At 40.8% G+C, this 14,141-nt stretch overlaps 1 protein-coding gene across 2 annotated transcripts in view; it reads left to right on the plus strand.

Annotated features, from left to right (window-relative positions):
• The window catches only part of TXNDC11 (thioredoxin domain containing 11), a 94,404-nt gene that overhangs the window by 44,071 nt on the left and 36,192 nt on the right, over window positions 1-14,141 (plus strand). The window contains exon 6 of one of the 2 annotated variants that reach the window (XM_083153338.1): window positions 2,710-2,822. The exons of the other annotated variant lie outside the window; for it this stretch is intronic. Within the exon in view, the coding sequence (XP_083009464.1) occupies window positions 2,710-2,822 (113 nt within the window). The remainder of the gene's footprint in view (window positions 1-2,709; window positions 2,823-14,141) is intronic. 2 annotated transcript variants of the gene reach the window in all.

A 14,141-nucleotide genomic window follows, 5' to 3' on the forward strand; every position in this document is an offset into this window, starting at 1 on the left:
ATTTTTTTACACAAATATGCAGATCTGGCTCAAAATTTTTCATTTTCACAAGGAATGAAGGATACAAAGCACCCCAAAATCTGTGCCCCAATTTCTCCCGAGTACGGCAATGCCTCACATGTGACCAAAAAATACCAGTTGGGTGCATGGCAGGACTCAGAAGGGAAGGAGTGATTTTTGGATTTTGCAGCACAGATTTTGGTGGAATGAATGGTGGGTGCTATGTTGCACCAATACAGTGGAACCCCCCCACAAGTCACCCCATTTTGCAAACTACACCCTTCAGGGAATTCATCAAGGGGTATAGTGTACATTGCAAACCCCCAGGGGTTTCACCAATTTTGATACAACTGAGCTGTGAAAATGAAAATTTTTTTTTTTTTATTTTCACTGCCCAGTTGTACCACAATTGGTGAAACCCCTGGGGGTTTGAAATGTACACTATACCCCTAGATGAATTCCCTGAAGGGTGTAGTTTGCAAAATGGGGTCACTTGTGGGGGGGTTCCTAACTTTTAGCATCTTATGGTGCCTAGAAACCTACATGGTGCCTAAAAAGTAATCTCATAAAAAGGAGGCTCCAAAATCAAGTAGGTGCTCCTTCTATTATGAAGCCTGTGGTTTGGTCACCGTGCACACTAGGGCCACATATAGGATATTTATGAAAACCAAAGAATTGGGGGAATCAATTTTTAGTCACATTTCTCTAGTAAAATCTACTGTATTCGTTAGAAAAATGTATTAAAATTGAAACTCTGCAAAAAAAATGAAATTTTGAAATTTCACCTACACTTTGTTTTAATTCCTGTGAAACACCTAAAGGGTTAACAAACTTCCAAAATGCTGTTTTGAATACTGTGAGGGGTGCAGTTTTTGAAATGGCATCATTTATGGGGGTGTCTCACATACAAGTCCCTCAAAGTCACATCAGAACTGAACTGGTCCCTAAAAAAATCAGTGTTTGAAATTTTCTTGAAAATTTGAGAATTTGCTATTCATATTGTAAGCCTCCTAGTGTCCAAAAAAATTAAAAGGAAGTTGAAATAATGATGGAAATATAAAGTAGACATATGGTCTATGTTAGTTATTAACTATTTTGAGTGGTATGATTATTTGTCTCACAAGCAGAAAATTTAACATTTTGCAAATCGCTAAATTTTCCATTTTTTCACGACATTTTGGTATTTTTCACAAAAAAACACAGACTGTATCGACCCAAATTTACCACTAATTTGAAGTACAATGTGTCACGAAAAAACAATCTCAAAATCACTGGGATAAGTAAAAGCAAAAAAAAGTTATCCCCACTTAAGTGAGAGATGTCAGATTTGAAAAAAATGGCTCTGTCAGGAACGCCAAAACTAGCTCTGTCAGGAAGGGGTTAAAAGTCGCATTGCATGACGCTATATTGCATGCGATGTGATAAGATGCACTTCGATCAAAATCGGGGGGCGCCGTGCTAGGAAACAAGTACTAAAAAATGCATGCTGATCTATGCAGTCGCCCTTTTGACCATGTTGACCTAATGCATGTTGGGGGGGGGGGCAGTGGGGAGAGCAGGGGAGGGTTTTAATTTTTTTAACCTTCCAGGTGGTGAAGTGTGTGCTGAATAATCAGTATATTAGTTTTGGTATCTGGAATAAAAACCATGCATTGCGATCTGGGCAAAATGTACAACCATATGTAACTTAAGGGTGTGAATGATATGTTTGCCTGCTCACTGTATAAATATACATTATATATTTCTGAATGACCCTCCTTTTAATTGTTAAGATGTATATGAACTTTACAAACAAACAAAGAGTAATCAGTCCCAAGGCGCAGTCACTCTTCTTCTGCCGGTCCGAAAGAAGGGGTCACCACTCAACCCCACGTGGATGCAATTCGTACAGAAAGGGACCAAGGGCGATGAAGAGGTGTTTACACATCCGACGAAAGGAATGGAAAGAAATGATGATAAAGGTTAGAACCTTAATGATAGGGAAATAATCTTTATCACAACACGGGAGAGGGTTCTTCAGTAGCGTACCCGTACTCACGCTCAAGATTGAAATTTTGTGCTCATAAAGGTATCTTTTGCAACACTAGGGGATTTCACCACAGGTGGATTTGGATAACCGGATGCGTACCGTACTCACAAGTCGGAATTGCTGGTACAGGCGCATAAAGGTTTCTTTACTTAGGGAAAGGGACCCAGGTCTCTCAATAGCAATATGAATCCATAATTTGCATCATATAAAAGACAAAAAGGCCTCTTTTAGGAAAGGGGTGTACACATTTATTGGTGTAAAAACAGAGAAATGGGGAACACCAGATGGAAGAAGCACGGTACCTGGTGACTGGGGTATTGGCCTTATACCCCAATCATAACCGCATGCAAGTGGTGAAACTCCCCAAGGCAGTACAGCAAGGCTCCTCTCCTGCCAACGCGTTTCGACAGGATAACCTGTCTTTTTCAAGGCTTGTTGTGATAAAGATTATTTCCCTATCATTAAGGTTCTAACCTTTATCATCATTTCTTTCCATTCCTTTCGTCGGATGTGTAAACACCTCTTCATCGCCCTTGGTCCCTTTCTGTACGAATGTATATGAACTTGACAGTAAGCCATAAGAAAATACAGAGTATGATATACATACAGTATAGAAATGCTGTACCATACTTACTGTGTGCCAGCAGTCACTTACATCTCTGATGGGGATCTCTTTTCAGATTACATAGAAACAATCCAATTTGGGATTATCACTGATCGACAACTGGCAAAAGAAGTCTCCCTAACCAGCCCCGGAAGTGTTTACTTGCACAGAAATCTAAATTCTTCCTTAGTAAGTGCTTGATATTCGAGAAATCTTCTCCTTTACACATTTCCTGTAATAGGATTCTACAACTTCAATGTACGTGCATCAATATTTTCTTTACAAAGCTTCCACATACATAATATTTATATCTGTGTGTATAAAATATATATTTCAAATTGTATTAGTATGTGATGTGTTTAACAAGAAATAATGAATATCTCATTAGTAGTGAGATGCATTACCATGGCAACCATTGTGTGTTAGATGGGCTGGTGGTATTTCCTGATCTAGCTAACAATATTGAGCTTATTCGATCTTGGCCAGAACACAGCATCTTGCGTTAAGGGGGTCATTCTGTATCATTCGCTCCCCCCGCGTCCACAATCATGTGCATGTGCAGGCTCTCTTGGCGAATGGACTTGGCTACTTACATAGTCCCAGGACCGTTCGCACAGAGCAGTGGGGTGGTGGGCCTGGGTCGTATGTCTCCACCAGCGGGACATGCGAGGGGATGCGGTGGCTATTCGTTGGGCGATGTGCCACGCCCTCTGGGACTTGGTAAGCTGCGAGCTTCGCAGCTTGCTGAGTCCACCAGAATCAGGGCCTAAGTGTAATTGCTGTTTTTTACCCAGTGCCTATATTTTGTATTTAACATTGTGCAGTTATATAAGTAATTGGTTTACTTGTTATATAAGAAGCTGGATTTTTCCCCTCAGGTTACTGTGGGTTTAACCCAGGTGTTTCTGTCTTCCGCAATACAATCACATGCTCGGAAATTAATTGTTTTCTGCCAAAGTGGACACCTAGGGAGAAATTTACTAAGCTGTGTATTCTACTTTACATGTGATTTTGCTATGGGCAGCCAATGAGATCCTGTCTACTATCTTCTACTATCTTTTAGAGCAGAGGTGGGGAACCTTTTTTCTACCGAGGGCCATTTGGAAAATTTGAAAACCCTTCGGGGGCCATATAAAAATTATCAATTATCGGTATATACGCGTATGCATTATACACAGGTCAGCGGCATATACATGTGGGCATTATACACAGGTCAGCGGCATATACATGTGGGCATTATACACATGAGCAGCGGCATATACACGTGGGCATTATACACAGGTCAGCGGCATATACATGTGGGCATAATACACACTGGCAGCGGCATATACATGTGGGCATAATACACACGGGCAGCGGCATATACATGTGGGCATAATACACACTGGCAGCGGCATATACATGTGGGCATAATACACACTGGCAGCGGCATATACATGTGGGCATTATACACAGGGCAGCGGCATATACACGGGGGCATTATACACAGGGCAGTGGCATATACACGTGGGCATTATACACAGGGCAGCGGCATATACACGTGGGCATTATACACAGGGCAGCGGCATATACACGTGGGCATTATACACAGGGCAGCGGCATATACATGTGGGCATTATACACAGGGCAGCGGCATATACATGTGGGCATTATACACACTGACAGCGGCATATAAATGTGGGCATTATACACACTGACAGCGACATATACATGTGGGCATAATACACACGGGCAGCGACATATACATGTGAGCATTATACACAGGGCAGCGGCATATACATGTGGGCATTATACACAGGGCAGCGGCATATACACGTGGGCATTATACACAGGGCAGCGGCATATACACGTGGGCATTATACACAGGGCAGCGGCATATACACGTGGGCATTATACACAGGGCAGCGGCATATACATGTGGGCATTATACACAGGGCAGCGACATATACACGTGGGCATTATACACAGGGCAGCGACATATACACGTGGGCATTATACACAGGGCAGCGGCATATACACGTGGGCATTATACACAGGGCAGCGGCATATACACGTGGGCATTATACACGGCAGCGGCATATACACGTGGGCATTATACACAGGGCAGCGGCATATACACGTGGGCATTATACACAGGGCAGCGGCATATACATGTGGGCATTATACACACTGACAGCGGCATATAAATGTGGGCATTATACACACTGACAGCGACATATACATGTGGGCATTATACACAGGGCAGCGGCATATACACGTGGGCATTATACACAGGGCAGCGACATATACACGTGGGCATTATACACAGGGCAGCGGCATATACATGTGGGCATTATACACAGGGCAGCGACATATACATGTGCAGAGACACCATAAAAAGTGACAGTGTGGAGGAAGGGGGGGTGTCACCCCCAAACAGGTTAATGTGATTATGTCTGATTATGAGAATCAGACATAATCACATTAACCTGTTTGGGGATGAATCCAGGGGTAAATGACAACCCCTGGATTTGTCAGTCACTGGGGAAGGGAGGGTGAGAGAAGCAGCATTGGCGGGCGCGTCTTCTGCACATCTCCCCCGCCACCCGCCCGGCTATATTATTGATGTATCAGCCGCCCACCTATATTACTGATGTATCAGCCAGCCGCCGGCCTGCCTATATTACATACCAGGCGCCGGGGATTGCTGCTGCTGGGGAGACGCGCCCGCCAATCACCGTGGCTGTGGAGGTGATGCGCCGGCAGTGATTGGCGGGCGCGTCTTATGCACATCTCCCCAGCGGCAGCAGCCATCCCCGGCGGCTGGTATGTAATATAGGCGGGCGGCTGATACTTCAGTAATATTGGTGGGTGGGTGGCTGATTAATCGGCAATATAGCCGGGAGGGTGGCTGTTTAAAAAGTAATATAGGCGGGCGGGCCAGACATACTGGGTGCGGGGGCCGTATCCGGCCCGCGGGCCGGAGATTCCCCACCCCTGTTCTAGAGGGTTAATAAATAAGTAGTAGATTCTGATTGGCTGCCCATAGCAACATCACATGTGAAGTGGAATACATTTCCCCCTAGTCTTTGAACCGTAAGCTCACTGGGGCAGGGGTTACTGTGAATGATTACGTATTTTCTGTGATGCACCGTGTAGTGTGATTGGTGATTAAGAAATAAATGAAAACTCTCTTTCTAAATTGTAGAGCAGTTCATCCAAAATCATTAGCCTAAAATCATTTTAGATAATGTAACAGTATTACTCCATTTGGTTTCCCAAAAAATAATGGATGATTTTCATGAACTAGGCAAACATTGTATTACAATAAGTCTCCCCTTCCTACAGACATTCCTTCTCCTCCTTAGTTGGAAATCCCCTGCCATGTCGTAGACATTTTATATAAGTTACAGCCAGTCACACTGGCATTTTTTCCAGCTGTATTTCAGAGATGCAGTTTAACCCTTTGAGTGCCAACGTTGCTGTGAGCGATCCTCAAAATATCCGCTAAAAGCGGCAGCATCGCCGCGTTCTTTTAGTATAAATGAATACAAATACAGCCGAGTCAATTCATTGAAGTTTAGTTAAATATTGCACCCAAAAAAGAACAGTCGCTGTGAGCGGCGCTGATATATTATTAATTCATATTTTGAGGATGTCTCACAGTGCCAAATAAAAGGATTTTTTGCCAATCTTCACACCTATTTTGACAAATTCCCTTGGCACTCACAGGGTTAAGGATAGTGTAATTGGAGTATGCAGTCAGTGTATAGACAATGTCTAGGTGGGTTTGGTACGAAATCCCGGCGGTCAAAATCCCGACAAGGGGGACGTGGATCACCCCCCCTTGCCGGCTCGCCACTAATTTACACCCATAGAGGGAGAAAGGGTCGGGATTTCGGCGGTCTGGAATCCGGCGTCGGGATTTTGACCACCGGGATTCTAACTGCATCCCGTCTAGGTCCACTAATGGTCAACAGTGACTATGTGTAAACGTGTGCCGTGCCCACTTTGGAAAGAAATAATATTGGCGGCGCTTGACTCCGATGATGGTGGATTCGAAGGGGGAAAGAATTTATACAGGATAAATAATCAGTAGGTTCTTATTCAGAGCCACATCTGAATCAATCCATAGGACAGGAAATAAGGATGCGTACTTTTTACTCACAATTGGAGTGGTAAGCAAACTCCTATCTGGGTTTCTTTATGACAGGACGTATGGTTGAAGTTTTTCCCTGTCCCGATGTCCCTCGTTGTAAATATCATACAAATTCAAATGGGAAAAGAAGTGAAAGAACCGTAAGTGGGTGGTCACAATTTCAAATCTGCTAGATGGAGGATAGCGGGGACCAATAATGCGTACCCGACTTACACAGAAGTATGTGTTCACATGTGCATAAAGGTTTCTTTTATCAGGGATCACCAAATTATGTGAGGATCTGCCAATAGTAAGTGCGTACCGTACTTACGGTGCACAGCGCGATGATACTCCTATCTGGGTTTCTTTATAGTAGGACGTATGGTTGTGGTTGGTCCCTATCCAGATGTTTTCTCGTTATGAATATCATGCAAATTCAAGTAGAAAAAAGGAGGACCATGAGTGAGTGGTCACTATTTTTAAAAAAACCAGATGGAGGATAGCGGGGATAAAAAGATTCCGTACCCGACTTACACAAAAGCATAAATACACGTGTGCATAAAGGTTTCTTTAATCGGGATCACCAAAGTTTGTGAGGATCTGTCAATAACATGTGCGTACCGTACTTACGGTGCACAATACAATAGTACTCCTATCTGGGTTTCTTTTCACACAATCTCCTCTATATGTTCTTAGCAGCAAGCTTCAGATCTCAAGCAGTGCATACAAACAAAGAGTGGAGACCGTCTTAATATGGAATCGTGCTTTTATTGCTATACAAGCCAATTTTTGCACAGATAAAAAGAAAATAAAATAAAATACCTGAAGAATGTCCTTATGGCAATAAGGACATATAGAATGAAGGGGCTCAGTCACTCTGTTTGCCAACGCGTTTCGACAGACTCCGCTGTCTTTTTCAAGGCTACAGAGTGACTGACACTGTGCCTGGTTTTATACTATACTGGGTAACTTGCTTGATGACGCACTTCCGGTTTGGACATCGTGCGTAAAATGGGTATTTCTACTACAATTTTATGTAGCTTATTGGGCGGGTGATCTTAGCGCAAGTACAAGGAATCCACCAATTTCACTTGTGGATCCTTTAGCGCTTTATAACTATACAAACAGGCACCGCCGTCTGTTTACTTCCGGTCTTTGAGACGCAAGGAAGTGACGTGCGGTATCTGTATGGACCGCAAGTCCCGTTTCGAAATACCGGAACTGACGTAGCGCTACCTCTATGGAGCGCACGCTTCCTGTGCCTTGGAACGCAAATCTGTTTATGCAGACGGGTTGCTATGTGTAAGTTTCACCTCCAATCTTAGCGCTTATTTAATCAGGAGGCACAGTTACAAATCCAATTTAGATGGAGCTGTATTTTAGATCTAATTCTAATGTAAACAAAACACTTTTGGAAGGTTATTATTATCCACTAATAAAGTGCATTTAATTAAATAATTTAAAGTGCATCATTGTTGATCTGAATATTAAAAATTATATATAGCTATCACCCAGTATGTATAGCTCCTTACAGGATATATAGTACATTAAAAACAATTAAAAATATACAATATTAAGGTAAAAAAGTCATAAAATATATGAAATATGTAGAATGTAAAAAGACTGTAGCCCTATAACATCTAGGATAAAAACCATTTTAATTCAAATTCATGATTAAGACCATTGGGTGACAGTGAATTGAGGTCATAAATCCAGCGCATCTCTTTTTTTGCTAACTGGATATCTCTGTTTTTATGACGCCAATCGGTTTTGACCCACTCTAATGCCCAAAAACCAGTTAGATGTTTGCAAGAGCTTTCATGTGTATCTCTAAAATGTAATGAGAATGGGTGATCCGGGAAGCCTTTTTTAATATTTTTTACATGCTCCGAGAGGCGGATTTTAAGGCTTCTGGTGGTCTTCCCTACGTACAATTTATTACATGAACACCTAATTGCATAAATGACATAGGTGGAATTGCATGTGACGAACTGTTTGTATTTAAAAACCCGGTCATTCAATTTAACTTCTGCATATTTGTTGCAGGGGGCGGGGCATACCTTGCACATGGAACAGTCACCGCACCGGTAAAAGCCCTTGTTCCGAATAAAGCCACCCATTGGTTTATCTATATAGGCACTAGAGACCAGTTGGTCCCTAAGGTTTGGGGCCCTTCTATATATAAATTTGGGCCTTTCTGGCAATATATTATTCAGAACAGGGTCTTTTAAAAGTAGATCCCAATTCCTTTTGAAAATGGTTTCCACTGATTTGTGATATCCAGTATATTGAGTATTAAACGCCAATTGATGCTTAACGGCATTTGTGCTTGAGGGTTGTGGTCTGGCTTCTAAAAGTGTCTCCCGTTCCACTTTTTTCGTTTCCTCTAAAGCTTTGTCGAGTAGGGCTGGTTTATATCCCTTTCTCAGGAATTTATTAGTCATAATATCCGCGTTACCCTCAAAATCATTGGTCTTAGAACAGTTCCTTTTCAACCTGATATATTGTCCCTTAGGAACATTAGTGAGCCAACTGTTTAAATGGTTGCTGCTAGGATCTATATAGGTATTTGAATCGGATGGTTTGGTATAATTGGTGGTTTCAAGTTTATTATTATCTATATAGATCCTGAGGTCCAGAAAATTCACCTCTTTTTTATTTATGTTAAATGTAAGATGAATATTGAGTGTATTGGAGTTGAGAAACTCGCAAAAATGATTAAGGAGATCCATATCACCCCGCCATATAAATAAAACATCATCGATGTATCGCCACCATTGAACCAGGTTTGCCTCCCAGCCATGTCCCCGCCATACCATCTGATCTTCCCACCTAGCCATGAAGATGTTGGCATAGCTGGGGGCAAACCTGGTTCCCATGGCGGTGCCCACATCTTGTACATAAAAATTGCCATCAAAGTTAAAATAATTGTTTCCGAGTATATATTCTATACCCTCCACAATAAACGATTGTAAACCGTCTTCCATATTAGTCTTTTCCAAAGTTTGCTTGATAGCAGAAATTCCATCGCAGTGTTTTATAATAGTGTATAAAGATGTTACATCTGCGGTCACTAAACATAAATTTTCATCCCACACTACCTCTTTTAATTTGTTTAATACATCCTTGGTATCTTTTAAGTGTGACCTATTTTCTGTCACTAAAGGTTGTAGGTGGTGGTCGATGAATGCAGATAAGTTTGCCGAGATGCTATTTGTACCAGCAACAATTGGTCTGCCGGGGGGGTTTGTGGCATTTTTGTGAACTTTCGGCAGTAAATATAGTACCGGTATTGAAAATTCACTATTTATCAAAAAGTCTGAAGTCTCTTTATTGATGGTTCCCTTATCAACATATTTATCTATAAGGGTTTTCAAACTTGTAAAGATTTTATTTGATGGATCGGAACGGAGTTTGTGGTAAGTTTGACCATCGTTAAGTTGTCTTAAAACTTCATTCACATACATATTTTTGTTTAAAATAACAATCCCCCCCCCCTTATCAGCAGGTTTTATTATAATTTCGGTGTTCTTCTGCAATCCTTCCAGTGCTTCCCTTTCCTTTTTAGTCAAATTATGTTTATGAGAAGGGAGATTCTTTTTAAGTTCGTTAATTTCTTCATTAACGATTTTGTGGAAAGCTTCTATGAAGCAACCTTTTACATGCTGAGGATTAAATGTGGAGGGTTTTTTAAAAAGATTGGGTATATATGTATCGGAGTTATCTGATGGATCTTTGTTCGCAAAGAACTTTTTTAAGGTAAGCTTGCGGACAAATTTATTTATATCAATATATAAATCGAAGAAGTTAAGTTGATTGCTAGGGGCAAATTTCATGCCCTTTTGCAATACAGCCTCCTCTTCTTTTGATAGAACATGATCGCTCAGATTAAAAATTTTGGTTAGGGTTTCTGGTTCACTCATAGTTTCTGCGAATTTAGGTGTCGGTTTTTTATTATTACGCATTCTTTTGCGCTGTCCACCTCTTTTTCCGCGTGTTGTTTTGGTTTTGGCTGATGGATTTAAGGTCTCCGCCACGGTGGGCGGGTACGTCCTAAAAAAGAGGGGGTACTAGGAGTATCTGGTGGGTTATCTAGAGCATCAAAACGGTTGTTTGTAACTATGTTCTCTGTCCAAACGTTTTGTCTTCCCCTAACTGTGGGTCTTTGTCGCTCTGGATATACATTATCCTGTTTTCGGCTATCCCAATTTCTGAAGGTAATTTTTGGATGATTCCAATTTTCATTTTTTCTCCTTCTATTAGTCTCCGTATGTTGCGGAGTTCGATTTTTGTCTTGGTTATATTTCGTAACCTGACTATATAGTGGTTTATTTGGAATTTGGGTATCATAATGCTGTTTTTTAACATGCATTTTCTTAGGAGTTCTATGGTTTTTCTGTATGGGTCTAGATTTATACATTCTCTCTGATGTCCCTGGACCGGGTCTATCAGATTCTGTTTCATCTATCCCTTGTTCCCTTAATTTAAGGTCCCTCAGAAATTTTTTCTGTTTTTTAGCCATAAGTGTTTTTTCGTTACTTTTTATTTGGTTTCTAGTTCTTTCTTCTAAATCCTTAAATTCTTTTTGATCTTTAAAGGGGTCTAGGAGTGGTTTTAATTTTTGTATTTCCTTATCTAAACTTTCCATCTCTTGTTTCCTTTCTGATATTATTAATTCCATCAGTGAGGTGGAGCATGTATATAATATTTTATCCCAATTTTTTATAAACGTATCATTTTTCCCGGGAAATGACGCTTTCTTTTGGATTTGTAATCCCTTTGGGATAAGTTTAGATGTTATATATTTTTCTAATGATACAATCTCCCACCAAAGTCTATTTTCCTTTAGTAGGGTTTGTTCCATTTTTGACATAATATTTTCTAATGTGTCATCAACAATTTCAATACATTCGCCGCCCTCTATAGGGAATACTGTATTAATATGGTTCTGACGGGTGGTTCTGTGATTATACATGACTGCAGCCTAGAACAATTTTCTAGCAGTGAGAAATGCAAACTCGAAAAAGGGTATAGAAAAGTCCCAAGGCGCAGTTACGAAGTCCTTGCTGCCACAATATTGATGGAGATTCACTGCAGTTTTTTTCTCCTTTGGTCAATTTTGGAAAGAAATAATATTGGCGGCGCTTGACTCCGATGATGGTGGATTCGAAGGGGGAAAGAATTTATACAGGATAAATAATCAGTAGGTTCTTATTCAGAGCCACATCTGAATCAATCCATAGGACAGGAAATAAGGATGCGTACTTTTTACTCACAATTGGAGTGGTAAGCACACTCCTATCTGGGTTTCTTTATGACAGGACGTATGGTTGAAGTTTTTCCCTGTCCCGATGTCCCTCGTTGTAAATATCATACAAATTCAAATGGGAAAAGAAGTGAAAGAACCGTAAGTGGGTGGTCACAATTTCAAATCTGCTAGATGGAGGATAGCGGGGACCAATAATGCGTACCCGACTTACACAGAAGTATGTGTTCACATGTGCATAAAGGTTTCTTTTATCAGGGATCACCAAATTATGTGAGGATCTGCCAATAGTAAGTGCGTACCGTACTTACGGTGCACAGCGCGATGATACTCCTATCTGGGTTTCTTTATAGTAGGACGTATGGTTGTGGTTGGTCCCTATCCAGATGTTTTCTCGTTATGAATATCATGCAAATTCAAGTAGAAAAAAGGAGGACCATGAGTGAGTGGTCACTATTTTTAAAAAAACCAGATGGAGGATAGCGGGGATAAAAAGATTCCGTACCCGACTTACACAAAAGCATAAATACACGTGTGCATAAAGGTTTCTTTAATCGGGATCACCAAAGTTTGTGAGGATCTGTCAATAACATGTGCGTACCGTACTTACGGTGCACAATACAATAGTACTCCTATCTGGGTTTCTTTTCACACAATCTCCTCTATATGTTCTTAGCAGCAAGCTTCAGATCTCAAGCAGTGCATACAAACAAAGAGTGGAGACCGTCTTAATATGGAATCGTGCTTTTATTGCTATACAAGCCAATTTTTGCACAGATAAAAAGAAAATAAAATAAAATACCTGAAGAATGTCCTTATGGCAATAAGGACATATAGAATGAAGGGGCTCAGTCACTCTGTTTGCCAACGCGTTTCGACAGACTCCGCTGTCTTTTTCAAGGCTACAGAGTGACTGACACTGTGCCTGGTTTTATACTATACTGGGTAACTTGCTTGATGACGCACTTCCGGTTTGGACATCGTGCGTAAAATGGGTATTTCTACTACAATTTTATGTAGCTTATTGGGCGGGTGATCTTAGCGCAAGTACAAGGAATCCACCAATTTCACTTGTGGATCCTTTAGCGCTTTATAACTATACAAACAGGCACCGCCGTCTGTTTACTTCCGGTCTTTGAGACGCAAGGAAGTGACGTGCGGTATCTGTATGGACCGCAAGTCCCGTTTCGAAATACCGGAACTGACGTAGCGCTACCTCTATGGAGCGCACGCTTCCTGTGCCTTGGAACGCAAATCTGTTTATGCAGACGGGTTGCTATGTGTAAGTTCCACCTCCAATCTTAGCGCTTATTTAATCAGGAGGCACAGTTACAAATCCAATTTAGATGGAGCTGTATTTTAGATCTAATTCTAATGTAAACAAAACACTTTTGGAAGGTTATTATTATCCACTAATAAAGTGCATTTAATTAAATAATTTAAAGTGCATCATTGTTGATCTGAATATTAAAAATTATATATAGCTATCACCCAGTATGTATAGCTCCTTACAGGATATATAGTACATTAAAAACAATTAAAAATATACAATATTAAGGTAAAAAAGTCATAAAATATATGAAATATGTAGAATGTAAAAAGACTGTAGCCCTATAACATCTAGGATAAAAACCATTTTAATTCAAATTCATGATTAAGACCATTGGGTGACAGTGAATTGAGGTCATAAATCCAGCGCATCTCTTTTTTTGCTAACTGGATATCTCTGTTTTTATGACGCCAATCGGTTTTGACCCACTCTAATGCCCAAAAACCAGTTAGATGTTTGCAAGAGCTTTCATGTGTATCTCTAAAATGTAATGAGAATGGGTGATCCGGGAAGCCTTTTTTAATATTTCTTACATGCTCCGAGAGGCGGATTTTAAGGCTTCTGGTGGTCTTCCCTACGTACAATTTATTACATGAACACCTAATTGCATAAATGACATAGGTGGAATTGCATGTGACGAACTGTTTGTATTTAAAAACCCGGTCATTCAATTTAACTTCTGCATATTTGTTGCAGGGGGCGGGGCATACCTTGCACATGGAACAGTCACCGCACCGGTAAAAGCCCTTGTTCCGAATAAAGCCACCCATTGGTTTATCTATATAGGCACTAGAG

The sequence above is a fragment of the Crinia signifera genome, chromosome 7, assembly GCF_055691185.1.
Source record: "Crinia signifera chromosome 7, ASM5569118v1, whole genome shotgun sequence".
NCBI classification, from domain to species: Eukaryota; Metazoa; Chordata; class Amphibia; order Anura; family Myobatrachidae; genus Crinia; species Crinia signifera.